At 43.5% G+C, this 27,917-nt stretch overlaps 2 protein-coding genes across 2 annotated transcripts in view; both read left to right on the top strand.

Annotated features, from left to right (window-relative positions):
* Window positions 1–6,775: 6,775 nt before the first annotated feature.
* syndig1l (synapse differentiation inducing 1-like) overlaps window positions 6,776–27,917 on the top strand; it is a 67,705-nt gene continuing 46,563 nt past the window's right edge. Inside the window, exon 1 of the mRNA XM_063222531.1 lies at window positions 6,776–7,368. Within this exon, the coding sequence (XP_063078601.1) occupies window positions 6,811–7,368 (558 nt within the window). The 5' untranslated portion in view covers window positions 6,776–6,810. The remainder of the gene's footprint in view (window positions 7,369–27,917) is intronic.
* LOC134468731 (uncharacterized) lies at window positions 12,498–18,314 on the top strand. The gene is made up of 10 exons (XM_063222604.1): window positions 12,498–12,536; window positions 14,017–14,165; window positions 14,281–14,447; window positions 14,578–14,688; window positions 14,824–14,901; window positions 15,066–15,320; window positions 15,507–15,894; window positions 16,009–16,250; window positions 16,590–16,762; window positions 16,913–18,314. The coding sequence occupies exons 2-10, from the start codon at window positions 14,018–14,020 to the stop codon at window positions 17,823–17,825; spliced, it is 2,475 nt and encodes an 824-aa protein (XP_063078674.1). The 5' UTR covers window positions 12,498–12,536; window position 14,017; the 3' UTR covers window positions 17,826–18,314.

Genomic DNA, 27,917 nt, shown 5'->3' on the forward strand with positions numbered 1-27,917 from the left:
AAAAAAAAAACCCTGATGTTGCGCCTACTATTACACTCACTCAAACAGGCAAGTGAACAACTGAACCTTTGAATACATTTCCCCTTCAGTTACATATTCATTATTTCTTGGTAACACTTTCTATGAAGCCCATATCTATAGTACATTATAAGGGCATTTATAACAAATTATAATGCACATTATAATTACTTACAGCGTATTATGACTCAAAATGCTTCATGATGTTTCATGATTTTTATTAAGCATTATAAGCTGCATTCATGGTTACTCATTACTGTTAACATGAAGCATCATGAAACATCATGGGTGTAGTCGTAATGCGCTGTAAGTAATTATAATGCACATTATAATTTGCTATAAATGCGCTCATAATGTGCTATAGATATGGACTTCATAGAAAGTGTTATCCATTTTTTTCCCGGTCCATGCTTGCGTTACATTATATCCTGCTTTTTCTGAACATCAGATCTTCGAGACCATCTACAGTACAAAGTAGTTGTATGGATTGATTACTACCAAAGGTCTACTTCATAATGAATGGCTTTTGACTCCCCTCCGGCCACACGTAACCCTTCGAAGGTCAGCCTCTCAAGTTTCTGAAAGGATGAAAAGTAGATCATTACAGGTTTACGGTGTCTTCTCACAAAGTGACTACACACCTACGGTAGCCTACTAGACCAAAGAATTAACTTCTTTGGTCTACAGTAGGCTACCGTCAGCCTGGCTCTCGCATCTTCGTTACACTTCGTGAGCTTGCACGGTAACAACCATCATGTGAGAACCAGGTTAGGGGTAGGATGAAAGGTTTACAGTCTTCACACACGCAGTTCTGTAGGTCAAGGACGTGGGCCACTTAGATGCTCAGTGATGGGGTAGTGGATTCTGGTAAATAAAAAAAGGTAAGCTATGTTTAGAAAGCCTTAACTCCCTCACTGTTAACCGCTAAATCACAGCTGCAGAAATATTTAAAGAAAGTAAAAGGGGGGCAGTTGACATTGGAGTTTGATAGATGTATTATTATCACATCGGTGAGTAGCATGTTCTCTGGAGTGTTTCATTACTTGGTTGTCATCTGGGTATGACAAGGCTTTAAAGGAACATCACATAGTTCTTTGAGACTAAATAATGCTTTTACAATTCTTCCAACTGTTGTTAATCTCATAACCGGGAAAAGGGCACTTCAGATTTTTTTCTCCCCCTTGAGTTAACACCACAACTACTATATCAGGAAATCTGGGTCAATATCTCTAGTTCTCTGTGCGTATTCTGTTGCAGAGGGAAATACCATTAAACTGTGCAGTGTTACTTTAAGTAATCACTAGGCATGCAAAAACATGTCTGACCCTTTCATGCAGTGATTCTCAACCTTTTTTTAACACACCCAAATGCCCCCCTTACCTCACCCTCAGCCTGCCAACACCCACCCAAAATCATGATGATATTAACTGTAAAGCCCGTATTCAGAGACATTACTTTAATGTAACATATGCAATTCTAATTGCGCACCTGCACCGCCTGAACTGTAATGAGCATTGGAATCAGCCAAGAGGAGGAGTAACCTCCAGTTTTGTCTGATTGTTATGTTATTCAATTAAAATGATAGAATCAATTAAAATGATTCTTTTAATCACAGATTAATGAGAACTCGTTTAAAAGGTGCTCACAGAATGCCAGGACTACCCCGTGAATGGATCCAGGCAAAACAAGTCAGATGAATCAACATGTTGTTTACAAACATAACCGTGAATGGTATGCTAAAAATCAACTGTTCACTGGGGAATGTTGATCATGGAGGAGTGCTGCTTAACTTTTTTCTCTTTAGCAGGTGCTCTTTGACTCAAGGAAATAAAGTTTCGTAAAATTATGGTCAGACTTAGCTCCAGATGTGGCTGTTGATAAGGTCTGCCAAAGATTCCAAGGCACACTGCTGGTGAAGTTTAAAAGCCTTTAATTAAACGGGCTAACGGGATAACCGTGAATGGATCGGGTCACTGTATATCAGACATGCAGCCAGGCCACAGCAGAATGTAATTTTCTGCTGTGAAGGGATATGGACTGACTAGGCTCTGGATACTAGCAGGAGATAGCCAGCAATTTCCTACCAGTCTGCATTATCCATTCCATGACTTTAGTCCACATCGAGATATCACTCATGTAGCCTCAAGTTTTACGATTGCAATTTCACTTTAGACACCAACTTTAGTGATTTTATTTTCTGTCATAAGCAACGCCATGCACGTGGTGCATGCCTGATTAGGGTAACAACATGGAATTCGACTGACGTTGTATCATTATTTTGGGAGTGGGTGTGCAGCGAAAAGTAAGGCTATGGTCTGTGTTCTTGTTTCAGTCGCGACCAGTCTCTCTCTCAAAAAAAAGTACACAGGGGTCAAAAGAGGTGGCGGAGCACCGAGTCCAGTCCAAATAGCTGCCGGTGCTTGCAATCAAGGTTCTGGAGCTAATGCCTGAGGTTCCGTAGCTAGCTCACCCTAGCTCCCCCTCAAATTAAACTTTAATTTAAAAGGACACTGTGTGAGATTTTTAGTTGTTTATTTCCAGAATTCATGTTACCCATTCAATAATGTTACCTTTTTCATGAATACTTACCACCACTACCAAATTCTAAGTATTCATTATGACTGGACTTTTCATACATGAAAAGGGGGATCTTCTCCATGGTCCGCCATTATGAATTTCCAGAAATAGCCAGTTTTAGCTGCAAAAATGACTGTACTTGGGCCATACTAGAAAATATTAGTTTATTACTTTGTAAACTTTCATGAAAAGATCAAATTTGGCAATAGGCAACACAGTTTCAATGAGCAGCATAGTTGCAGCACCTTTTTTGACCATTTCCTGCATAGTGTACCTTTAAGCACTGGTTGTAATTATACTGTATGCCTATACCACATCTGCAGTTCATTCTTATTTCATAGTTTTTTCAAGGAAAAGAAAAAAAAAATCATAATTTCCCTCACTTCAACATGACATTCAATGCTAGTTGCATAGGCATAATCGATGGGTCCAAGCTAAGATCTAAGGTTGAAATACAAAACTCCGGGCTAATTTGCATGATTGAAATGTCCTTGCGACCTCGTGCCAGCCAATGTTGCCAGATTGGGCTGTTTCCCGCCCAATTGGGCTACTTAGGATGGCCGTGTGCGGGTAAAAATGGCATTTAGCAGAAAAAAAGCCCAATTTTTGCCATAGAAATCTATAGAATTTGGCGGGATTTTGTACATCTAGGCGGGTTTTGAGCATTTTTTGGGCTGGAAATCATCAGCCTCATCTGGCAACCCTGGTGCCAGCCCTGCGCTGCGTCTGATGATCAGACGCCCACTGTTCCTCTCAGTAACACAAGGCATAATTTCACTCTGAGCAAATAAGGCCCTTCTGTTTTGGAAAGAAAAAAAGACAGATGTCCTCCCTCATTCCTCTCTATTCTCTTCTCTCCTCTCCCTGATTGCTGACGTCTTCCTGTGGCGCTGCTGGAAGAATGGGAGAACAGCCAGAGGTCGAGGCTGAGATGTTGTGTGTGGCTTTGGATGTTGACGTGGTGGAGGATGTGGAGGTGGAAAAAGTGCTTTCAGAGTCCAATCCGCCAAGCATTTCATTAAGATGTCCGTCCTGGCGAGGAAGCGAAGCCTTCATCGACGGGAGAGGAGAGGAGAGGAGAGGAAGGTGGAGGAGAGGTGGGGTGGGGTGGGGTGGGGCTGCCATCTGTGGGGTTATCTGAGTGTTTTCGCGGAGTGCTGGATTGAAGTTAATTGAAATCTGTCAGATAACGGTGTGGTGTGGTGTGGTGTGGTGCGTTGTGGGATTTGCGGTGGCGTAGGCCGTGACGGTGTGTGTGTGTGTGTGTGTGTGTGTGTGTGTGTGTGTTTGTGTGTGTGTGTGGGATTGTCAGGTGGAGTGGAGGCTTGCGAGGTGGCTGTTGTTCTCCTACAGCAGCGGGGTGTGTAAACTGTCACAGGGCTTTGTCGGAGTCCACTGTCGCTGGCACAGAGTGCACTGGCCACACACATAGAGGCAGACACACACAGACGGGCAGACACACACACGTGCACGCGCAGGTACGCAGGCACGCACGCGCGCACACACACACACACATACTGTGAGAAGGCTTTGTCAAGTGTCTGCTGGTGGCACTGAGTGCTATGGCCACAGAGAGAGAGAGAGAGAGAGAGGGGAGAGAGAGAATGATATACTGATTCAGTATACATAATACACGTCCTCAGAGGGCTTTGTTGAGGCGCTGCCTGTGGCTCTGAACACTCTGGCCCCACACACACACACACACACACACACACACACACACACACACACACACACACACACACACACACACACACACACACACACACACACATCCAATCGCTCGTTGCTTCCTGCTGTACTGGCTGAGTGCCTCCTTTTTGTGAGCTGGCAGGATAGCGTGTGAGTTTCCACAGCCCCATGCCCCATGCAGTTCCGCACAGGTGGTTGCAGAGTGACTACACTGGAAAGCAGAATGGACATAGCACAACTGTAAAATTAAAAACAAAACCCTGCAGACTACAGGCTTCATTTTTTTATTTTGTTTTAATGCATCAGCAGTGATTGTGTCCTTGAATTCCATGTTGTCCTTGAATTCTATTGAGTTGTATTTACAAATGACCGAACTTGATTTTGCTATTTACGTCAAACTCTTTTCATTTGCTTATTTCTGGTTGATTGAAAAGCCTGAATAAGATGTATGATTGAAACATTACCTTCTATAATAAATGAAGTCCTATGCAAACAGTGTGCAATAGTGGTGTCAACAATGATCGATTTGGCGATGCAATCCAATGCGGGGCATGGACGATTAGAGATGATACAAAACCCGGAGGATCCGGTTGGAGAGCCGGGTAAAGACCTCATCCGAACAGACCGGATGGCTGTCGTGCATTGATCCGCCAAAGGCGGGTCAGACGGCATTTCATTAATATGTCAACAAAATGGCAGTTACAGCGCGAGAAATTGTGAAACCGGAATATATCCTCTTTAGTTGACTACAACAGCCATTCTCTAATCTCCCTATATGCTGTTCAGTCACGAACATTCACTGAGTAAAACTGAACCAACTCCCGCCTCGTCATTCATCGAGCCTGTTTGATCCGTCCAGCCTGTTGTGGCCAATTGAGTCGCGGATCCCCGCTCCCTATGTGTGTGCTTCTGACTCTGTTGAGCTCTACATTTCTAAATGTTAACAGTGCTCTGTCAACGCTTTAACATCTCACTCTGTAGGCTACTCTTAGGGAAATTATAGTCTACAGACGTGACTCTCACTCACTGCGTTACAGCGTAGGCTACAGTCTTTAAAGCCACTGCTGTCACTCCCCTCGTCCGAGTCACTCAGCAGCGGCGCCCTCGGCGACTCGGTGAGACGAATCCTGACTGAGTTGTTGGTATGCGCGAATCCCCTACGGATCGGATCAACGCTTAAGTTTCGTTTTTGCCACGAGTGTGCGAGTCGCAAGGCAACTCGGCAGCGGAAGCGAGTGGTCATCTGCTGCTCGCCTCCTGACTATCCCTGCTCAACTAGACTTCTGCTCCCAAATATTTGACTTTTAGTCTTCTTAAATACAAACACACGCATTATTTATTGCAAAATCAGGAACATGCCGTTTCACTGCTGCCAAAGGCTGTTCGAGTTGTGGTTGCATGTGAGGAGAGGTGGGTCGGATCGCAGCATGAGTTTAGGAACTGTGACATTCATAAAGTGAGTTTTGTTGATCAAACTGTCTTACTCTTTGATTTATCAACATGAATTGATAAATGGAACAACAAAGGCATAGCTATTTAACGGCAGAAACGTTTAAAAAAATACATTATTATTATTTATTTTTATTTAGGCCTATTTTAAATAAGTGATCCGTGTGATCCGAGTGATCCGTCTAATCCGGGTACTCTCCTTGGAATGATCCAATCAATCCGGACGCCTCAAAGATTCGAGTTAAGCACCTCTATGGACGATCCAGAATCGATCCTTCAAGTTCCAGAATCGATCTGGGAATTTTTTAAAGTTTCAATTACTTCCATGGATATTTTGGGAGCAAATGAACGTTAAATTAAGTAAAAGCACTTCAAAACATTGCAAGACTGATACAGACTGATACAGAAAACAGCCAATAAATTGTTGCTCAGTATCTGACTACTTGTATTGCCTCATCATGACTGATTAAACATTTGCTTTGCTTTCAGTAGAAATGTAATGCATTGCAATGCGTTGTAGAATTGAATCGTATCGGATCGGATCGCATAGAATCGAATCGAATCGAAACGCGACCTCCCGAATCGTGATCGAATCGGATAGCGAGGGCAGTGTCGATCCACACCACTAGTGTGCAACTCCTTCCCTCCGTTTTCCTTTGGGTCCAAAGTTGTGGTGTGCTATGTATTTGCTATGGCATGATGTCTCATGTATTGCAATGTGCTATGTGTTGCATTTGTTTGTTTTTCTCAGTGAGAACTTCTTCCAATGCGCTGTCAGTTTAATAACATCAACTCCCTGTCCCCTGTGTCTCCTCCACCCAAATACCCCTTCTCATCCCCCCCCGCCTTTCCTCTTCTCCCTACCACACAGCTCACTGAACAGCATTAGCACTCGTGCCTCTTCAACCGAACGAGCCAAGGTCACCTCCCGGCATCCCCTGCCTCCTTTGGCAGCCTCCCTTCTCTGAAGGAGCTGAGTCTCCAGCCAGCCAGCCAGACACACTTCCACCCACCCACCCACACCCTCCAACCACACCCCACACTCAGCCTACCCCCCCTCCCAAATCCCCAGGCATGGAAAGCCTCAGCGAGCTTCAGAATCCCCTGCTGGACAAGAACACCAAGCACGTGGTGAAAGCCGACTACGGCTACGGGCGCGGAGACTTCTCCGCCAGTCAGTATCAGGAGAACATCATCAACTACTTTGTCACCGGGGGCAATGGAGGAGGAGGAGGAGGCGGAGGAGGAGGAGGAGGAGGAGGGGGTGGAGGTAGTGGGGGAGGAGGAGGTGGAAACAATGGCAAGGCCAAGTCCAACCAGCTCCTGGACGCCACGTCCTTGCACCTGGCCGTGGAGGCCTTCTACCGGCCTAACTTCATCCTCTACAAGGACGACGCCGTGACCGTCAAGGTCAAGGACTGCAAGAGCGACAGTTGCGAGACGACCTTCACCGAGAAGAACAGGGACAGGGACAGGGAGAGGGAGAAGGAGTCGGAGAACACACCGGCCTCGGGCGACACCCCCGGCAGTGGCGGCGAGGACGCGCAGGTCAAGCTGCTCCACGACGACAGCGACATCAAGATCCAGACGGTGTCGTACGAGGTGGAGGAGGAGGAGTACGTGGAGTATGAGGTGAGGGTGAGGCGGGGTGAGATGCCAGCTTCAGCTGGTTGTTTTGTTTGTGTGTGTGTGTGTGTGTGTGTGTGTGTGTGTGTGTGTGTGTGTGTGAGAGAGAGAGAGAGAGAGAGAGAGAGAGAGAGAGAGAGAGAGAGAGAGAGAGAGAGAGAGAGAGAGAGAGAGAGAGAGAGAGAGAGAGAGAGAGAGAGAGAGAGAGAGAGAGAGAGAGAGAGAGAGAGAGAGAGAGAGAGAGAGAGAGAGTGTGTGTAGGCTATGTGTGTGAGTGTGTTTATAGTGGTGTGTATGCGGATTATGTGTGTGTTTCCCCATAAATGTGTGTGTTTCTGTGTGTAGTTCTCTCTCTCTCTGTGCGTTTACCCGTGTGTCTATGTGTGTGTGAGTGTGTGTGTGAGAGTGTGAGAGCGCTCTTGCGTGGAAATACAGCCTGTTTATTTTCACAGCACACGAGAGGCCTAGGGAAGGGAACGAGGTGGACCGGGAAGGCAATACAAGAGAAGAGAAGACAGGAAAGAAAGAGCATAGAGGAAAGAGGGAAGGGAAGGAAAGAGCGCAGAGGAGAGAGAGAGAAGATGAAATCATCTATCAGCTGTGCAGAGCGGTGCACGAGGCGTCTGACAGCTGCCCTTAAAGGCTGCCGTCTCTATTCCCAGGTGCCGCGTCCAGGCGTGTCTCTTGGCTTTATGGAGTACCACTTTGTAAAGATGTTGACATTTCCTCTCCATTTATCTTCTTTGTGCGTTGTGCAACCCCGTATGAATGTGCTCTTATACCCGATAGAATGAGGCGGCCCCGTTCTTAACAATGACGACAAATGTGCGTGCTTTCTTTTGGCGAGACGTAAAAGCTATGAATTGTTAATATTTTGTTGCGAGCCAGCCCACGCGTTTGGAGCTTATTGAGTTATAATGCTTTGTTTTGATGTTGGTGTCTAAGGGTGTTTTATGACGCTGCTTGAAAAGGAGAGATGGTTCCATGAACACGTTCAGGATATTAGGGTAAGGGACAAAGTGTTTACTTGAAGGCCCACTACGTCATCACATTGTTTGTTACCGATTCACAAACTTTTTCATAAATATTTAGCACCACCATCCATGTTGTTAGCTAGTTAGCAACTTGGGTAGTTGCCAATGGGAAACAGCTTTGCAAACAACAAAGTAGCTAATGAGGTTAGCAACTACGGTGTCGAGAAGTACACCCCTGGTTTGTAGCGTGAGGGTTGCTGGGTTGAATCCCAATACATCCAGTTGGATGGGAGGAGTAGATGACCAGTGCTTTTGCCCCATCCTCTGCCATGACTGAGCTGGCATGACTGAGCATATTACTGTTGTGGCATTCTGTGTCACAGTGATAGTAAAACTGTCACTTAAGCTGGAAAGTGTTGCTATCTGGACTAGAAAAATACTGAACCACTTTTGACATGTTCCTGCACAACACAGCAGCTGTTATAAACAGAAGGACAGCAACTTGTCAAAATAAAAGTTAAACAAAGCAGCATTGCGGGCTTTGTTCTGAACCCTCAATTTTGACAAGTGACTTCCATGTCTATGAAAGGTTTGGTATGAATGTCTTACGAAACAGTCTTGAATCCTTCGTGCAAAGTGTATAATGTGTTATGCAGCGACACGTCAAGTAAAGTGTAACCAGAAATGCTGACGGACATTATGGTCGGAAGCCATTTAGACTGATGCCACATTTCAAGGTAGTACAGTGTAATTCAGATCAAGGGGTGACACTGCAATCTTCTTCAATTCTGGTATGAAAAATTATATTGTGATGGTTAAAAAAAGCAAAAAATTGTCAATTGTTGTCAAAGTCATGTTGTCATGCTGCATCAGTACTTAGGACCAGGCACGTGCACTCCAGTACGGCAGGGGAGGCTGTGCCTCACCTGTCTCTTCTAGACTTCATGAGAATGATGAGATGCAGTAAATGTGAATAATAGTAACAATAATAACTACTGTTTTCGAGCATATTTACCATAACTACCATTTGTGCAGTATTTAAACAGTTTCAATCATTTTCAATCATTTTTGTGGCCAAAACCGCACTATTTTCCCACCTCCTGCTCCGAATACACTGAATTTGGGGCAACTCCCGAGTTGGCCTCACCGCAGATTGCGCAATCCCTCAGTAACAAGCTTCAGCGCATGCGCCATTTTGCTCGTTCTGTGTATGCAATTCGTAATATTGTATTAAACGTTTTTATACACTTAACAGAAATATGTATGGTGTGCCCACATTTTCCTGATATTTGTTTTCACTATTTTCTACCTGTGATTATCATTTCTTTACTCTGAGCGCTTTGGCATAACCCCATTGAAAAATAGAGTAGTGCGGCGAGCAACACATTGGCCTCACCCTCATTCTGCCGTTGAGTCTGGTAGACACTTTTTACAATTGCGCTGGGGTCAAGAGCGGAAGTGACATCACGACGGACGCACTTTGTTTTGATTTCGCAATGGCGGCTATCGCTGGATTGCACTTTGAGACAACTACCTTCTAATTAGGCTACATCGTTTGCTTCTGCTTTTTTTTGGCTGCACGGTATCATACAGATTTAAATTCCACACTTGATTAAAGAGTTAGAGATTTACACGAATTGTGTCGTTTATCCCCGTCTGTCTGATCTGAGACTCGTTTTAAATAGCTAGCTACTAATGTAGCTTTAGCCAGATAATTTATGTCATGAACGCAGCATGAAAAGGTGCATTTTATTTTTTCACTAAAACTGAAATTAATATTAGTAATCTTTTGCCTTTTTTTAAAGTTACAAAGGTGGGAAGCTGTCGGCTATGGCTCTACGTGCTGTACTGTATTTCAAATCCAATGAAGCCTACAGTGTACTGATGGTGTTATGCACTATAACAACACACTTCTATAAAGGTGGTAAATAAACACACTGTAATAAAATAAAGTTGTCTTAATTACTTTCCATGTTACCTTGTGTCATGTTACAACATTATAACACCTGCAAATAATTGAGACACCTGTCATTTTAGTTTGGGAAGTTTAGTCTGAAGTGTAAGCCTACCAGCCTGTTGGCCAATCTTCATTCGTGGCACATTGCACCAGTAAAGTGAAGTGTGATGGTTCAATTAGCAAGGTGACAGTAATCCTACCCATTGCCCTCTGATCGACAGTCCAACTCCCTAACCATTACCACTGAAATATGAAAAATCCACACAGAACATCAAGATTTAAATGTAAAAAAATAGTTTACTTTTCATCCACACTATTTACAAACTGTTACACAGCATTAACTCTTGAGTCATGAAATGGTTTCCTTCCCTTTATTGTTGTACTCCATCCGCTTACACTAAAGGCTTGCTCAGTTGTCTATTGCTTGCTAAAATGCAAACTGCAAAAATGTGACATAAACATTGACCAATAATAGGATTGTAGAAAATGTTTATTGTCTTGTCTTTACACAAGTAAGTGTGTGTGTGTGTGTGTGTGTGTGTGTGTGTGTGTGTGTGTGTGTGTGTGTGTGTGTGTGTGTGTGTGTGTGTGTGTGTGTCTGTGTCTTCAGCTTCACCATTTACACGAATGAGTGTGTGAGCACACACACACACAAGATCAGGATACAGCATCATACCACTCAGAGATAAAACAGTTTGTTGACTGGTGTGATACCCAATGTCAGTAAAACCCAGGAAATGATATTTGACCCAAGAGCAATCTCTAACACAAGCCCAGTACTGATACATGACACCCCCATGTCAGGTTTCCTCCTACAAATACCTTGGTGTCTTCATGGACAGTACACTAACATGGCATGGCATGGCATGTCCACATAGAGAGCCTCTGTACTAAGCTCCAACAAAGGATGTACTTTTTAAGGTAAGGCTTGTGTTTTTATTTTTCCAAATGATTTTAGAAGGTGTGATCCAGTATGGGATGCAAACATGGTATGGGATTTTAACTGTTCAGCTAAAAATCAAGCCAAGGCGTCTGGTTAAAACTGCTCTGAAGATTGTTGGTCAACAGGACCTGGGATATAAAGTCGGCCACAAATATGAGCGAGACGATGAGCTCGCACCAGTTTGCTCTACTAACACACCACGTGTGAGGAGTGGGGGGACAGGCAGTGAGGAGGAGCTGAAGTGGGAACCTGCGCAAACTTGTGTAGATGTGTGAGACAAGACTCATATACACACGTGTGAGTTGTTGACCAACCAATTCATGGGCGCAGACGAGCATTGAAGGGGATAAGCAACTGTGGTATCTCGATCGCACTTAGTGTAGTTCACAATTTCTCATTTTTAGAGCCTATACGCGTGTAGAAGTTTGGGTTGGGAGTGCATAGCTTGTCTTGGGCACAGGTAAGGCGGTGCGATAAGAGAAAAAGGTTAAGAACCACTGGTGTATTTGTCCATCGGGGGGAGACTTGTGTTCCAATGATCCTTTCAGCTGTGTTCATGATGCGCTGCAGGGCCTTCTTCTTGTGTTCTGTACAGCTTCCACCCCACACAGTGATGCAGCTGGACAGGATGCTCTCTGTGTTTCCTGTGCACACATAAACACAACATTAAAATAATCTGAAAGTAGCCAGACTAAGAGGGCCCAGCAAAGGCTACAGGTTGCTGTGGGCCTCCTTGGAATGTAAATTTCACGGAAAAGAATGTCATAATTGAAATAGCAATTAAGGATAACATGTCTGCCAGCTTTGGAGAAGACATGTCTCAGATTACATCGTACCCACGTTTTGTTTTGTGGCATAAGTCAAAACTGAGGTTGACAGAGTTGACCGAGTTCATCCCAGGCATGATCATGATCAGCAGATCCAAGAAGACTGGAGGCCGTCATAACTGGCAGGGGAGGGGAAACAAAGAGGTGAGATGTTTCATACCATACCTTTATATTATTGCATGTGTTGGACTGTTTTTGTTGTTAGCAAGAAATAATACATGGAAATCATGAAAGCATTATATTATTCAAGTCAAACAACTGTGTGGTATTTCACTACTATACATGACTACATTGAATTGAAATTAGTATACAAATAATTTATTTTAAAAACACCGTTTGCTCGTCCAATAGGCTACGTGTACCTACCACCAAATCATCACTTCGAATTTTAGGTTTAAGCTCGTGCGTAAAGACGCGTATAATTCCGCAGCCAAGTTCAAGTTTCTACATTTTGGATGGTCTTAGACGGAACAGTAAGTAAATTAAGGAGTGTTTTTATTGTGTACGTTTCATATATTATATGTAAAAAAGCGTGGCGTTTCAGTATATGAGTACTATATAAAAGTGTTTTAATGATCTGGGGAACAATTAATTTCCTGGACACTGAATGAAGGATACCATTGCGTAAAAGGTCGATTGAGTTTAACATGTTCAGGATTTTTTTTCATACAGAGGTGGCAGCCCTGGCGGTATTATTGTTGTAATTGTACATCTGTAGGCTACCAATTGTAGGCCGAATTAAATAAACACGAATGTCAAAACATGAACTTAGTAAGATGCTTGCCAACAGCAGGCAAATGTCAGTAATTACATTACAGGTCCATATGACTGGCGCAAAAGTACACGCAAAAAGCGAGTCGCGCACTATGTCGTTTCAGTTTGTTTTGAAAGTTGACTACCACTTCACTTGCACACAACTTTGTGTAAGTTTAAATAGCTGTCTGTTCAGGTTTACGTAGTCCAAGTCTAAAGCTGAATTAACTGTAGCTAACATAAGTTAGCTGTGTTAACTAGCTAAAGTCAGGATTTGATGAAGCCGCGAGGATACGCGAGGCGCTGAAGTGGAACATCTAGCTCGACGTGGCGGGATATCTAATAATCAAGTGAAGCTGTAGGCTACATCGAATTTAACTTTTAATTTCAGAAAAATTAAGTCTATGGTTGCATTGAATTATCATCACAGAGGGCAACAGGCTAACCTAACGGAGGACATATCGGTCAAAGATACAGTTTACTCAATTAATGTTAGTGGACTCATGCATTTAAAAAAATGCAAAGAAATAAATGACAAATAAATAAATAAATAAATAAATAAATGACAAACCTGAAAAATACTTTACTTACCGCGCTTGTCCTAGCTGTATGGGCCTAGCTGTCTTCGGTCATTCGTGTCTGCGTCGCTCTCACTCACACTGTGTGGTGGAAATATGCCAATATAGCAGCAATATGACAAGTAGCTTTAACACTCTTAACTCCGCCCTATTTGATGACGCATTATCTTCGGTTTCTGCAGACCCTTTCTGCGGTCTTTGACGCCCTCTAGTGTTGTGCGAGGACTGGTTTGAAACAGTGTTCCCTGTCAAACCAGAGTAGGCCCTTAGCTGCCCTTATGCTTGCAGGGGAACCTTTTTTTCATTCAAGGGGACACTTCAAATTGCTCCAAGGGCTGTAAAATTCCTATAAAGGCCGTACTATGAACACAAACCAGGATTTTCCTTGCACTTTAAGCCTTTACAACAGTTTCCCCAACACTTAACCAATGTCCAAACATAGTGTTATTGTTATCTACTTCAATCACAGCTCAACTCGCATCACTGATAGAATATAAAATTTAAAATATATTTATATTTATATATTTCAATTTATATAATTTAATTTATATTATAAATGGCTGCTTGGGGATGTATTATGTAGGTCTAAATGTACTTTTTCCCCTCCACTATCTTTCCACAGAATGGCAAGCCCTACCACCGCGTCAACAATTAGAGGTCAGTGTGTTTTCGGGTCACTGGAGGCTCTGAACTCGGCTTTGTCCAGTCATGAGGAGGAAACCATCTCTAAATTTGTCACACTACGCAAAGAAAAAGACTTTGGCCAAAGGGGTACGTTTTCTTTTGCTTTTTTTAAATAATTGGCTACATCCACCTGTCCTCCTAATATATTGTTACCTGTGTGTGTGTGTGTGTGTGTGTGTGTGTGTGTTACGTTTCAACACAGTTGAGAACCTATCATCTGAAAAGAAGGTGTACTGGGACCTAAAGCATGTGCCGTATGATGGAATGCCTTTCCACCTGGTGGGAACCAAAACATACACTTGCCACCTGGGGCCTGATCAAAATGTTAAGGCGAAGGAGAGATATTGTGCGAAGAAGGAGAAACAAGCGGTATGTTGGGAAATTTACAGAAATGACAAGAGTAAAATTCAGACTTTGTAGTTATAAGATGCAGTTAGAAGACCACCAAGACAAAACATCCACCATTTGCTGACATTTTCCTTTCTTTTTATGCACCAAGCTCGAAGACCATGTCTTCATGCCCAGGTACCAGCAGGTACAACGCACAAAAAAAATGGACTGCCCTGCACAATTCACAGTCTACCAGATCATCAAATTTCCAGCTTTCAGGGTAAAACTATATTCAAGGGTTTTCATCGTACAACATTACCTTTTTCACAAACACCTTCACCACCACCACCATCAGGGTCTAGGTACCTGGGCCCTAATAGTGATGTTATGTTTACACCCCCCCCCCCCCCCCCAGATCAAAGAGAACATCAAGTCAAACAGGAGAGCAGCATCCGCAGCACTGAAGAATGCCATAGAAGCTGACGCGTCCATGGTAGAGACAGCTGTTGAGTTTCACGCTAGGTTTCCTGACATCACAGAGCATCAATATCACCCAACGTCTGGACAGGTAGTTCTATCTAATCATGCTGTTCAGGGACGGACAATGAAATTATCAAATTAATGTTGCCGTTTGATAGAGTTATGTTTTTTTAACAGGCTGCTGAACTACGAGAACCCATTGATCCTCGTGTCAAAGATCAGATTGTCAAGCTAACATTGGCAGGGGTAAGGACAGTAGATGAGATAAGACGACACCTGGCAACCTTTGTCGCAGATGAACTCTTCCGCGGGGAGAAGCCACCTCCACCGACTCGGCACAGGTTCTACCCCACAGACGCAGACATCAGGAATATGATGACACGAACTAGGGATGGCACAAGAGGTGCTAATGATGACCAGGCCAATCTACAGGTAATTCAAGAGAACACAGACATAGCAAGATATACAATATCAAGTATGCCACATACTATGTGTTCTGCAATCTTGTTCAGTATTCAAAACATTTTCTACGCCAATATGCCAACATTATAGCCCATTTCTCTCTATGAGTGTCCTTGATGACTACATAATGACACACTTCTTAACTCTTATTCAAAGATACTGACATCAAAATGGACAGCAGAACATGACTGCAAGATCCACTACAGACCTAGCCAGGTGCTGGAGGATGGTACCACCACAAAACTTTTGTTTTGTTATCAGACTGCCTGGCAACAGAGGCTTCTTAGCATGTATGGGCAACACATCTGCCTACTAGATGCCACCTACAGGACGTGCCGGTATTCCCTACCAATATTCTTCATTTGTGTTCGCACTAATGTGTGTTATTTGGTAGTTGGAGTCTTTGTCACTCAGACAGAGACCACAGCAGCTGTGTCAGAGGCCCTGGGTGTCATCAAGGGCTGGAATCCATCCTGGTCGCCAGACAATTTCATGGTGGACTTCTGCCAGGTGGAGATAGCTGCCCTGGGGGAAGTGTTTCCAGGTAAATCAACATGGTTCAATTTACTGATAATATGCCCATTTGGCAATTGTTCCCCAACACAAGACATGGATTACAACACAGCACTTGTGTATTCCCTATCTATGTTGTCTTTAGATACAAATGTTCTCCTGTGCGACTTTCACCGTGAGAAGGCCTGGAGAGACTGGTGCTGGAATGGCGAGCATGGGGTGAGAGCTGAACGGGACAGCCTGCTGCAGTTGCTTAGGGATGTGGCGACAGCTTCGACACAGGAGGAGTATGTGGCAAATATGACCAAGCTGCAAGACTCTGCCATGTGGAGGACCAACGAAAAGCTGAGAAATTGGTTTGGCAGGAAGTGGATCCCTGAGGCAAAGGTCAGCACATGCTTAAAGCGAACATGCATCACCATTTCATAATTTAAAAATGTTTATGATGATGACTAATTATCTTTAGTAAGTATGACACCTGGGGCCTGTACTACAAAGCTGGTTCAGGATAAGTTAAGATTAAGAGGTAAATCATCTAATACAAGAGCTTTTTCTCAAGAAATTGAGGACTCCAGGCTCTTCTATTAGATGATTTACCACCTAACTTAACCTTAACTGATCCTGAACCAGCTTTGTAGTATAGGCCCATGAGAAGCACACTTAACCTGCAATGTTGAAATCTATATCACAGTTCTCACATGAACATTTCCATATTGTTCTGTGTAGCGATGGGTGCGAGTGTTCCGTGACGAGCAGCTCAAGATCCCCATAAATACAAACAATGGGGTGGAGAGGCAGAACAAGACATTCAAGCAGCTGCTGCAGGGACACAAAAACTGCAGCCTCAGTGACATGCTGACAGTTGTCACCTCAACTTTCCTCCCGAGGTCCTATCAGAAGTGAGTTGAATAGTAACCAGCACCTGCAAAAGTTTATAGATCTAAATGTATGCTTACAAATGTATAATATACGTTATAGATAAATAAATGAATGTTCATGCATTTCTCTAAAGATATCAAATACATTTCTTCATTTCTATTGTCCATTAGGTATGTACAGCTGAATGTGGCGTACTCTTCAGCATACCGCCGGTATAACACCGTCATGCCCGGCTTCCTCCACAACAGGCCACGAGGGGTGGTGACCCACATCATGGAACGCATGACAGAGGCCGAGTACCACACAGACGAAATTGTTCCGGTGGGTGATGGCTTGTTTAATATCAAGAGCGCATCTCACGGGAATGGCCACCACACCGTAGATTTTGGCTGCAACACCGATGCCCCATCCTGCACCTGCATGGACTGGAGGAGAAGCAAGCTGCCATGCAAGCACTTTTGTGCCATATTCCTAAAAAACAAAGAATGGGGATGGGAGAAGCTGCATGCCTCCTACAGGGAAAACCCCTTGCTGAGTCTTGATGGGCATTGCTTGCCAGGTGAGGGGGAGGACGACATCAGTGGCAGCCAATTACCCCACACTCCCTCTACTTCTTCACCACCGTCACCATCACAGTCACCACCGTCACCATCACAGTCACCACCATCACCATCACAGTCACCACCATCACCATCACAGTCACCACCACCATCACCGGTGTATTGTGACCTACCAGCAAGGAGGCAGCATTGCGTCAAACAACTGCGCACTGAGTGTGGGAGTTTGCTGAGGGAGATTACGAACCTCACGTATAACATCCAGGACGAGGAGAATCTAAGAGCCCTTAAATCCCAGCTTCAAGATCTGCAGCACCAGATCCAGCAGTATACTCCCCGTGATGACTGTGTAGGCCTACCCCTTGATGCTGACCAAATACCCAAAAAAAGGAGAAGGGCAGGATCTCCGGAACAGCAATTGGCAAGCCTTCCTGTTTACAGGGCACCAAGGAAAAACCCATTTACCAACAGGGTTGGGCACCATGCCGAGGTGATGAGGAGAAACTACAACACCACTATTGAGTAAAGTGTCATGGTATGCTCTCTTTATCTTGCTCTCTCTGTCTTTCCCCGCTCTGTCTTTCTCACTCTCTGTCAGTCTCTCTCTTTCTCTGTCTCGCCCTCTGTGCCTGCTTACCTGGTTTTCTCTCTCTCTCTCTCTCTCTCTCTCTGTCTGCCTGCTTGGTTCTCTGTCTGTCTGTGTGTTTTTGTCTGTTTATCTGTGTCTGTATGTTGGTTTGTGTGTGCCTGTGTGATTTTGCTGTACCTGACACCCCAAACCATACCTGAACCCGAACCTGTTCTGCCTGACTTCCCGATCTTGACCTGGACCCGTTCGACAACTACTGCTCTCCTGCCCTGGTAATCCTGATCCGCCTTCTGTCCCTTGACTACGTTGGTATTTCTGCCTCAATATTACAGCCCTATTGTAAGAAGGCCTAGTTGTAGATGTAGGCCCTATATTGAGTTGAGCCTGAATGGGACTAGACATCTGATCTATATGTATATATATATGTTTAAATGTGTGTGTGTGTGTGTGTGTGTGTGTGTGTGTGTGTGTGTGTGTGTGTGTGTGTGTGTGTGTGTGTGTGTGTGTGTCTGTCTGTCTGTCTGTCTGTCTGTCTGTCTGTCTGTGAATTGCAGAAAAGAGGGGGTGGTGCGATGACAATGAAAATGAAAATGTGTTTATGACCACGATTGTTGAATTTAACAACTGAATGGACCCAATAAAGTATTTCTTTTAAAATAATGCTTCCTAAATGATTTAGTCAATAACTTGTTAATATGTGTGTAGCATGTAGGCCTATCTATGTATATATATATTTTTTTAAAGATTAATTTGTTTTGCAAGTCATCATTAAAATGTAATATTGTTATTGAATCAATCAATAGGCCTAACCCTCCTATTAAGAGTCAGTGATTATGCAGACACTGTCTTTATATAGGCCTACCAGGCCTAAACCAAAGGTAAAGCACTTATGATGTGTAATGACAATGCCCATGATAGCCTATGGCTCATTGCATAAGCCAAGGAGTTATTTCAATTTTTTCATAATGATTTAATCCAAAGATTAGCCCAATTTTCCATTTATCACACATTCAGTTTTTGTGCCTAACAGTGTTCATTGAACTCAGTCACTTCACCTGCATCACGTAGGCCTAGCCTACACAGAGTTTTAATTGCATGGACGACGACAACGAGACTAATTTATGTAACAGTAAGTTTATAATGGACAGTGACATCGCTTAGCTTTGCGATGTGACAGTAAGTTTATAATGAACAGTGACACCGCTTAGCTTTGCGATGTGAAGCCTGTGAAGTGGTTATTTACGCAGGGAAACCAAGACGACTGCTCAACCGGTATGTAAAGTTACGTGCGCTTAAAAATTGACTTGTTATTTAAAAAAATAAAAATTAAAAATACTTCCAGAGTAAGTGACAACGTGTCATCTGTGAAAATCCTGTCTAAAAAGAACTAAAAAGATGGCTAAAACGAAAAAGATTACAGTTTCGTTGTGTGTTTTGTAGTTGAAGTCCCTGAGTCTGCGCACTGCGGCACTAAAGAACTTCCGGTATGCCTGACCCCAGCGCAATTGTAAAAAGTGCCTACCCTGGCGTCTAGACAGAGAGAGTTTAGATTGGTCTAGCTTTGTCAGTGACGTCATAGCGCCACTATACAAGTTCAATAGAGTTCTTCAGCGGAAGCGGAAGCATGTAGTAGATTGTAGTCTTTCATGTTAGCATTTAAGGACGTCCTGGTTCCTATCGGCTTCCGGCCTCCATAGGGAATGAATAGGGGTAAATTTCAAATAAGCTCCGAGTGCAAGCACGCGCTTAGCGAACCCCCGCAAACTGTCGAGGGTGTTAAAAATAGGCTGTAGGTATGACATGGTTGATCATTTTGTGTCAAACTTCGACATAAATACGATGTTGCGTCCATATGCTAAACCCGGAAGCTTTTGGCGACTACAGAAACGGCGCCAGTATCTAACGGCATGTACGTGCGGAAGGTTGTACCCATGGCAACCAAAGGAAAGTATGTAGTTCGGAAGTTTTAATGATCAGAAAGGGGTTAGCAATATTGAATTATAATCGTCATGATTCAACATGTGAATACACCAACATGATGATACGATCCGTTCCACTAATGAGAAAGGGATGCGGGGACACGCTAATGTTCGTTGTTGCCGTGCAACTTATATTTTTGCCAAACCTGAATCTCTATGGCGTTTTGCAATGTAAAAAATCGCCAGGGAACCGGTAGTCCAAACGCCGCATACAAGTTGACGTCAACGCTGAAGAGCTCTATACAGTCAGTCATTAGTGTTGGCTAGCTTGTTCACGTTGACTGCTACCATCGAAGTGGATTTCATAACGAAACTAAGATCATTCTCAAAGTTGGATTTCCAAGGGAAACAAGACGTGATAAAGAATGGACGACCGACACCAGAGCTGAGGAAATTGTTTCAGGAGATTGGACAGAATATTATTTGATTATTTCACAGTGAGTGGTACAACCGAAAAGACTGGCTATGTGGAGTGGGGGGCAACAAGCAAAACAACGTTAGCAGTTTGCTAGCTGGGTTGGATATGTCAAACCGTGAGAATATTATTGCGAGAAGCCCTGTAATCAAGACAGCATTTCAAGGTAAGGAAATTTGATTATTACATTTGCCCGCCGTGGCGTTGACTTGGGTCTAAGTTTTATTTGATTTTGTCAAGATGAAGGAAGAGTTGTTTGAAAAATAGTTCGGTTGCATTGGTTTTACAGTAGCTATGTTTCACATATGCATTTCAGGCGTAATCTTAACCTGCAACTAGTGAGAATGTTTTGAATGACATAGCAATGGCTACATGTCTCAAAGAATAATTCATCACGAGTGATGTTGGCAACAGAACGAACTAGGGGTTGTGGGTTCCTGGATTTTGGTTTGGTTTGCAGCTGTGTGTTCACTTTGCCAGTCCCAGTATGCCCAAGTGATAACGTTGCTTGCTATCCTAACGAGGCAGTTTAAAATGATAATAATCAAACGCTGTATAATACACGCTTTGAGGTTCGGCTCGTCTGACATTCTTTGAAATGTCCATCCTCGAGATGAACGACTGTGGAATATTTCAGCGTCATTGTCTATTGTTTAGCCTATAGTATTTAGGTTGAGTTTGGGTCCGCAGTGGTATGATGTGGATGAGTGAGATAGTTGACGGTTCTCAGGAGGAGTGTCCTCAAATGACGCACCATGTCGTGCCTATTTTCTGTCTACTCTAGTCTTTTCTACCGGAGGTGGTAGCTGTCCATGATCACGGCCACGTCTGGCTTCATTATCTATTTCACAGGCTACCAGAAGGATCATCCCGGTGGGGTGATATTCTGTTGTTGAATGCATAATGTGAATTGTTGCTGTGTAAGCGGTAGCCTATTACAACGCAAGCATCGGATCTGTAGGCCTATTTTCGAGTGGTGGAGTGAAAGGAACGCTGATAAGCAGACCTCAAAATTCACCATAAGAGCATTTTTGTCCAAAATGCTCGTGTGGCTTGGGGTTATCAGCGTCCCCTCTTTCAAAGACTAGAAAACACTGAGAATGGCCTTGTATCTTGACGGCCTATAAAAATACAGTATAATCCTGGACACATATCGCGTCTGATCTGAATGTGGTGTCCACCTTTCTAACAGACATATTGGTGTAGGGAGGAGGAGTAGGCCTAGCAGGCCTAGTAGCGCAGCCTGTGCAGTAGGTAGCCTAGGTAGAACTAAACGTGACTCTGCCGCCAGTTATATGGTGAACTTGACTCAAACTTGTTAAATGGCACTGTCCCACCGTTGTTTACCCACGCCCCCTGCGCCAACGCCGAGTCTGGACCACTGAATCCTGTGTGTGTGTGTGTGTGTGTGTGTGTGTGTGTGTGTGTGTGTGTGTGTGTGTGTGTGTGTGTGTGTGTGTGTGTGTGTGTGTGTGTGAGTGAGAGAGAGATATCTCTAATGGCATTTTCTCTAAATGCAGTATGTTTTAATATGTAGGCCTACCTTATGTTCAGAAAGCGACATATGAAACTTATAGGTATTTGGCAAATATTGATAAGTCACTGCCTCACCAGCCATAAAGCTGACCGCACGTTACTGCTTAGGACGTATCTCCCCAAAGCAACCAGTCAAACGCAAACATTTCCTTCAGGGCACAGCAGATCAAAGACTCCAACTGTCGAGGCAGTCATTTGCAAATGAGCCATACGTCTTCATCAGCATCTGGTATCCACTAGCCTGCACCATTTCATTCGATCCATACTGACAATGTCGTTAGCACTATCCTCAATACTCTATAGATAAAGTGCTGAATACAATATACAGAGAGATGATCAATGGCCACCGGTGCAATGCAAGCACTTCACATTGGAAAACAACAAAGATGTGCAATGACTGGAATATGTCGAGATTAATTAGCATCCTTGCTAACGGAGCGGAAGCAGCCTTCTGCTAATCACAGTTTAGTTTTAAACTGCTGTATTTTGACGCTGATAGGTTGTAGTGCTATATGTTCAGTCCCTCATGGCAGTCATTGCCTGCCAGTACTAATACAGAAAAAAGAAACATACATGTACTGAAGCATTCTTACAATTTTGTACAGTAAAGGTTAGTAATGACCTGTGATCCAGTCAAAAAAAAGATGCTCTTTGGCCCTGCCGTGGCCAAACAGTAGGGTACTCATCTACCATGCGGCTGACCCGGGTTCGATTCCCGGCCCGGGTTCTTTGCCGGCCTTTCCCCGTCTCTCTCTCCCCTCTCGCTTCCTCTCATCACCTTCACTGTCCTATCATAAATAAAGTCAAAAAGACAAAAAAGTTGCTCTTTAAATGGATGAACTATTTGGTTGAACAGCGGCATTGAAGTAGTTAGAGGTTATCGGTAGGCATTGAATTTGTGGTCGCGATGGGATTCTCCACCTTACCGCGGTGGTTTGCGTGTCTCCATGACTCTCAGAGCTATGTTGGGTTGGGCCACCCTTGCCGAACAGGTCAAAGGGTAGAGACCAGACAAAGTGGGTTCCCACTGGCCCTCCAGGTTGGGGGATGGGCTGTGGGCTGATAACCTGCACTCGGAAAAAAACAAATTGAACCATTGAACCATTGAAACCATTGAACTCGTGCGGTAGTCATATGATTTCCCTCACCAACAGGTTGAGGAGTGAAGGAGTGTTTTTCTCCTCCCGTGCTCTCCTTCTTCCTCCCATTGTGGCCATTACCGTCCCAAAGTTGCTCTCCAGCTTCCCCTTCTTTGTGTGATGGGGAGCAGGGCTGGACTGGCCATCCAGCATAGCGGGCATTTTCCGGTGGGCCCTGCACCCTCGTGGGCCCCTATGTTCAGAAATAAAAAAACAACAATTAAAACTAAAACAATTAAAATAAAAAAACACTTTAATTGGGCTATGTGCATGTGGTGACGATCAAAGCAGAAGACGCAAAAGCGGCGTGACGTCTTTAATTTTTCGATGCCCTTTACACAAGGACGATTGCGATTGGAAATGACAAGATATTTTATGAAGTGTCTACACAGTGTTTACACGCCGTCGGGGCTTTAAGATGCAAAAATCTGGAGAAGTGTGACGTAAAGGCATATGGGACATTAACTTCTTTTGCCTTTTTTGCCGTTTAGACGGAGACGCAACACGGGTCGTCTTCAAAACTTCCCACTCTGGAAGGAGTCATTAGATTTGTGTGTGTTGAAGCTCCGATGGCGGGGTTGCTGTGTAATGAAAGGCACTTTTGAAAACATATTTTGTCCTCGTATAAATGGCCCTCGCAATTTTCCTCGTATAAATAGCCCCTTAGAGATAGGGCAAGCACCATGAATCCAATTTTCCACTCTCTAAGCGTTGAATGAACACTGGAAACTAGCTACCATGTGGGTGATGTACTGGCTTGATCTGTGTTCAGTACACCAAGGCATGAAAGCCCAGCACAACCTGTATCTCAAGTGTCTGTCGTTGGCGTGTAGAACACAACCTTGGTGTGTAAGGATGTACACACTGAGGACGGCTTCAGACCGAATAGGGTCTGTAAACTGGTCAGGGTGTATTCAACTTTTAGTTAACCGCTTTGGGCAGAGCCTATGTTATAACCTTGTTTTCACCAAACTGTAATAATTAAGTCTTAATCTGATATTTAAAGGGACACTGTGCAGGAAATGGTCAAAAATGTATTGCAACTATGCTGCTCATTGAAACTGGGCTGCCTATTTCCAAATTTGATCTTTACATGAAAGTTTACTGAGTAATAAACAATTATTTTCTAATATGGTCCAAGTAGAGTCATTTTTGCAGCTAAAAATGGCTATTTTTGGAAATTCAAAATGGCGGACCATGGAGAAGATCCCCCTTTTCATGTATGAAAAGTGCAATTTTTGCAGTCATAATGAATACTCAGAATTTGATGGTGGTGGTAAGTATTCATGAAAAAGGTAACATAAGTGAATGGGCAGCATGAATTCTGGAAATAAACAACTAAAAATCTCACACGGTGTCCCTTTAAGGCTCTCGGTAATATCATAGCAATGTTGTTTAGGATGTATCTGAGTCTTTTCAGCAATGAGTGAACGGACCCACCAGCAGGGTCCGTCAGTGCAACGAGGCTACGAAAATAAGTGCAGTCTTTTCCACTCTGTGTATTTCAGTCACAGAATCAGCATCAGTTAAAGGACATATGCCAGACATCACTGTGAAAAACAAGATGCATAACGCATACAGTATATGTCTTGTCTTGATAACAGCTTGAGTTTACATACTGTAAATGCACTGCATTACTTGTGGGACAAAAGGTGAAAAGTCATTGCTGTTGTGAGAACACAGAGTTTTTCCCAGCAAAGATTTTTTTTGAGAAGTAGAATTGATATTTATGCATATTGCTGTTGGCTTCCACCACTGCCCCTGATCTGCCAGATGGCGTTTCGAACCTCTGCATGAGGAAAAGATGTGTGCTGTAGGCCTACTGTAATCGGTAAAAAGTTGAGGGTTAGAATGAAAAACAGACAGAATGTGTTGCACAAAGTCTCGTCGTGTTTGCAATATGCCTACAGGTACTGAATGTCTAATGTGTGAAATGAGAAAATAAACCAATACCCACAGGTGCTGTACCCTAAAATGCATTCTACAAAACTGGAGAATAAAACGGTTGTTTTGTACACGGCAGATGAAAAATCAATGTCAAAGTGTGCCGATTATATCTGTTTGATGGTGGGCGGTGGTGGGGGTACTGTCACCAGTAATCTACACAATAAATCGGATGGGAGGTCAGACAGTTGTGTGCCAGAGTAACTCTTAACAGAATCCCTTTATTTTACAGACTAGTATTTGGAGTTTACTGGTACATACCGTATACACAAATACATGGTCTTATTTCCTTTATACGTACATACATAGGCTTAACACACTTTCTTGGATCTAATGTTCAATGGAATTGATTCATTTGCGCTGTTATACTGAGAACATGGCTGAGGAAGCACCTGCACTGATGTAATCTAGGCTATCAATTTACATCCTAATTATTTTGTTTTTGTTCAAACTTTATGCTGTTGAAATGGTTTTGTATACAGGTGTTGTGTTTTTTCTTGATCGAAAAAGATCCGGCAGGCTTTCACACACTTGTAACACCTACACTGCTTTGCTTCCCCGCTGTGAAGAGCAAGGGATTGGCCTTTAGGTCCACAATCCTGCAGGTTTGTCCACAGTACCAGTCCACTTCAAGAAGCCCTGAAAGATATCTCTTGTTGTAAATCTGGGCCTGCTTGGCAGGTCTTTACTTTGTAGTGTGTGTGTGTGTGTGTGTGTGTGTGTGTGTGTGTGTGTGTGTGTGTGTGTGTGTGTGTGTGTGTGTGTGTGTGTGTGTGGGTGACTGCAGTGCAGGCTTCTTCGGCTGTATCTGTCTGAGCTCTGGGCTCAACGTCAGACAGATACACAGATAGACAGACAGACAGACAGAGACAGATATAGACAGAGAGAGAGAGAGAGAGAGAGAGAGAGAGAGAGAGAGAGAGAGAGAGAGAGAGAGATTCTTTACGTTTGTGCTACAGTGTCTCCATGCACGTGTCAGTGGTACCAGTGGTCTGGCTCTCGTCCAGCCTCCTCGGTGCTGTGCTGACGATTGGGCTTACAGCTTTGCTTTTGTCAGCTTGATGGGCCTGTGCAGACCCTCCAGCCTCTGAGCTGCAGACTCATCCAATGGGGGCCGGCTGATTGACAAATGGGCTTTTGGATGTCTTCGAGATGAACCCTCTCAAGAAAAGCATGTGTTATCTTTTCAAATGGGAAACGAAATTAAGACTCTTGTCGTTCGGCCACCATCACCCCTCCTCCCCCGCCCCCCAACCCTCAGTTTTTATATAGAGGGAGAGAATAGGGAGAGAGAAAACTACTGGGGCAGAGACAGACAGTGAGCGAAAGAAAAGAGACTAAAAGCAAGAAATTATAGCTAATTTGAGTAGAAAATAACAGGAATATTCTCTGAAGATGGGGAATTGTGCCGAACAAAATTATACTCATCTCCTTTGGTAATGACTGTTGGAGTGATCCAAATGATGGTATTTCAGAGTTTCCCGTCTTGGCTCAATAGCTTTCATTGTGATCATGTTCTCTTTCAGTCCATATGCCATTTTAATAACATGATTGTAGAATGAATAGACCTACCAGACATAAAGATTTCCATCAGTCAGTTTTCAGGGTTTTAACTTCTTGACTACTGTAGGCTTGGATTAGACTGGACCTGCTCTTGAAGGAATGATCTGGGCAGACACATGTACTTATTGTAGGGGTTAGGTCTATATCATATGGCATAGAAACTGAATCCATCATCTTTGCCCATTCATATCCAGCATGTTCAGTTGTGGATGTATGAATCTCCAACGCTCGTTTCCACTTGTGTAGACTTGTGGTTCAGGTCATATTTTGCCCACAATGCCAGTTCCTCCCTATTATGGTCTAAGTCCCCCACATTTGGGTTTACATTGCCCACGGGGATCCCGGTTCAAGTCCGGCCGGTGTTATTTCCCCACCCTGCCCTGTCTCTCTCTCCCAACCATTTACTGTCTACTCTCACACTGTCCTGTAATAATAAAGGCACAGAAGCCCCCAAAAATACTTAAAAAAAGTTGACCCAGGGCAAATGACAACTTCTTTCTATGTTTTCAAAGGACTCAAATCCTTCTTCATCATCCATCTGGTAGAATCGTATGAGACCATACTTTTTGAAATCTTTATCTTCTTTGTTTGGAAGAATCTATGGGTCTTTTTGTATTTCCCTGAAACACGTCCAGTCTTTATCCTTGGTCTTCACTGTTTTGCATAGTCTGCTCCATATTTGAATTGTGCTTATTGTTGTCTTTTCCTTTTAATCTTTGGATTAGCCTTACGAAAATCGACCATGGTTTTACTGTAGTGACCATGGTTTTACTGTAGTAACCATGATTTTTTTTAAGTACTCTGACCAACCATAGTATTTCTATGGCCTATCCCTGTTGTTTAACCATGAAAACCGTGGTTCCTGACTAACCATGGGTCATGGTTATTCATGGTTTTCATGTTTATTTTCAGCATGGTTTGTGTCTATGGTTCAACCATAATCAGAGTCAAGTTGTAACAATTCGCCTGATAGAATCAACAACAGAACAAATGCCACAAAGCAATCATTTCACGGGCGGGTTTTAACTGCAAATACGGTAATCAATTGCACTACCTGTAGCCAGATAAAAGTTACATAGGGTGATACACGACAAAAGCCGCCAGTAACAGTAACGCACGCCAGCGTAGTATGGAAAATGAATATTAAACACATAAAAGGGTTCGTGCAAGTAGTTCACACTTTATTGATTTAAAGCTTCAGTAATTGCCAACGCCACTCATACATCAAAGTCACGCACACAGCGAGAACTAATAAACAAACACCAGTCATTGAACCAAATCTCCCCGAGTATTTATCAATGTCCCAAGCGGTCCCGAAAACCCCCCAAAAACGTGTCCAAAAAGTAAACAGTCATTCGTTAATCCAAAGTTTAGCCCAAGAGTTTTTGTAGCACTGCGGTTGAGTAGCCAATCCAAAGGTGAAAAAAAGTAAGGATGCAACCTCACCGCCAGT

The sequence above is a fragment of the Engraulis encrasicolus genome, chromosome 18 (genome assembly GCF_034702125.1).
Source record: "Engraulis encrasicolus isolate BLACKSEA-1 chromosome 18, IST_EnEncr_1.0, whole genome shotgun sequence".
NCBI lineage: Eukaryota > Metazoa > Chordata > Actinopteri > Clupeiformes > Engraulidae > Engraulis > Engraulis encrasicolus.

Excerpts from the sequence above, each read along its gene's own strand:
- LOC134468731 (XM_063222604.1), top strand. The coding sequence starts at position 14,018 with ATGGCAAGCCCTACCACCGCGTCAACAATTAGAGGTCAGTGTGTTTTC. Across the intron at positions 15,321-15,506 it reads ATGACCAGGCCAATCTACAG|ATACTGACATCAAAATGGAC; the intron begins GTAATTCAAGAG and ends TCTTATTCAAAG. Across the intron at positions 16,763-16,912 it reads CTCCCGAGGTCCTATCAGAA|GTATGTACAGCTGAATGTGG; the intron begins GTGAGTTGAATA and ends ATTGTCCATTAG.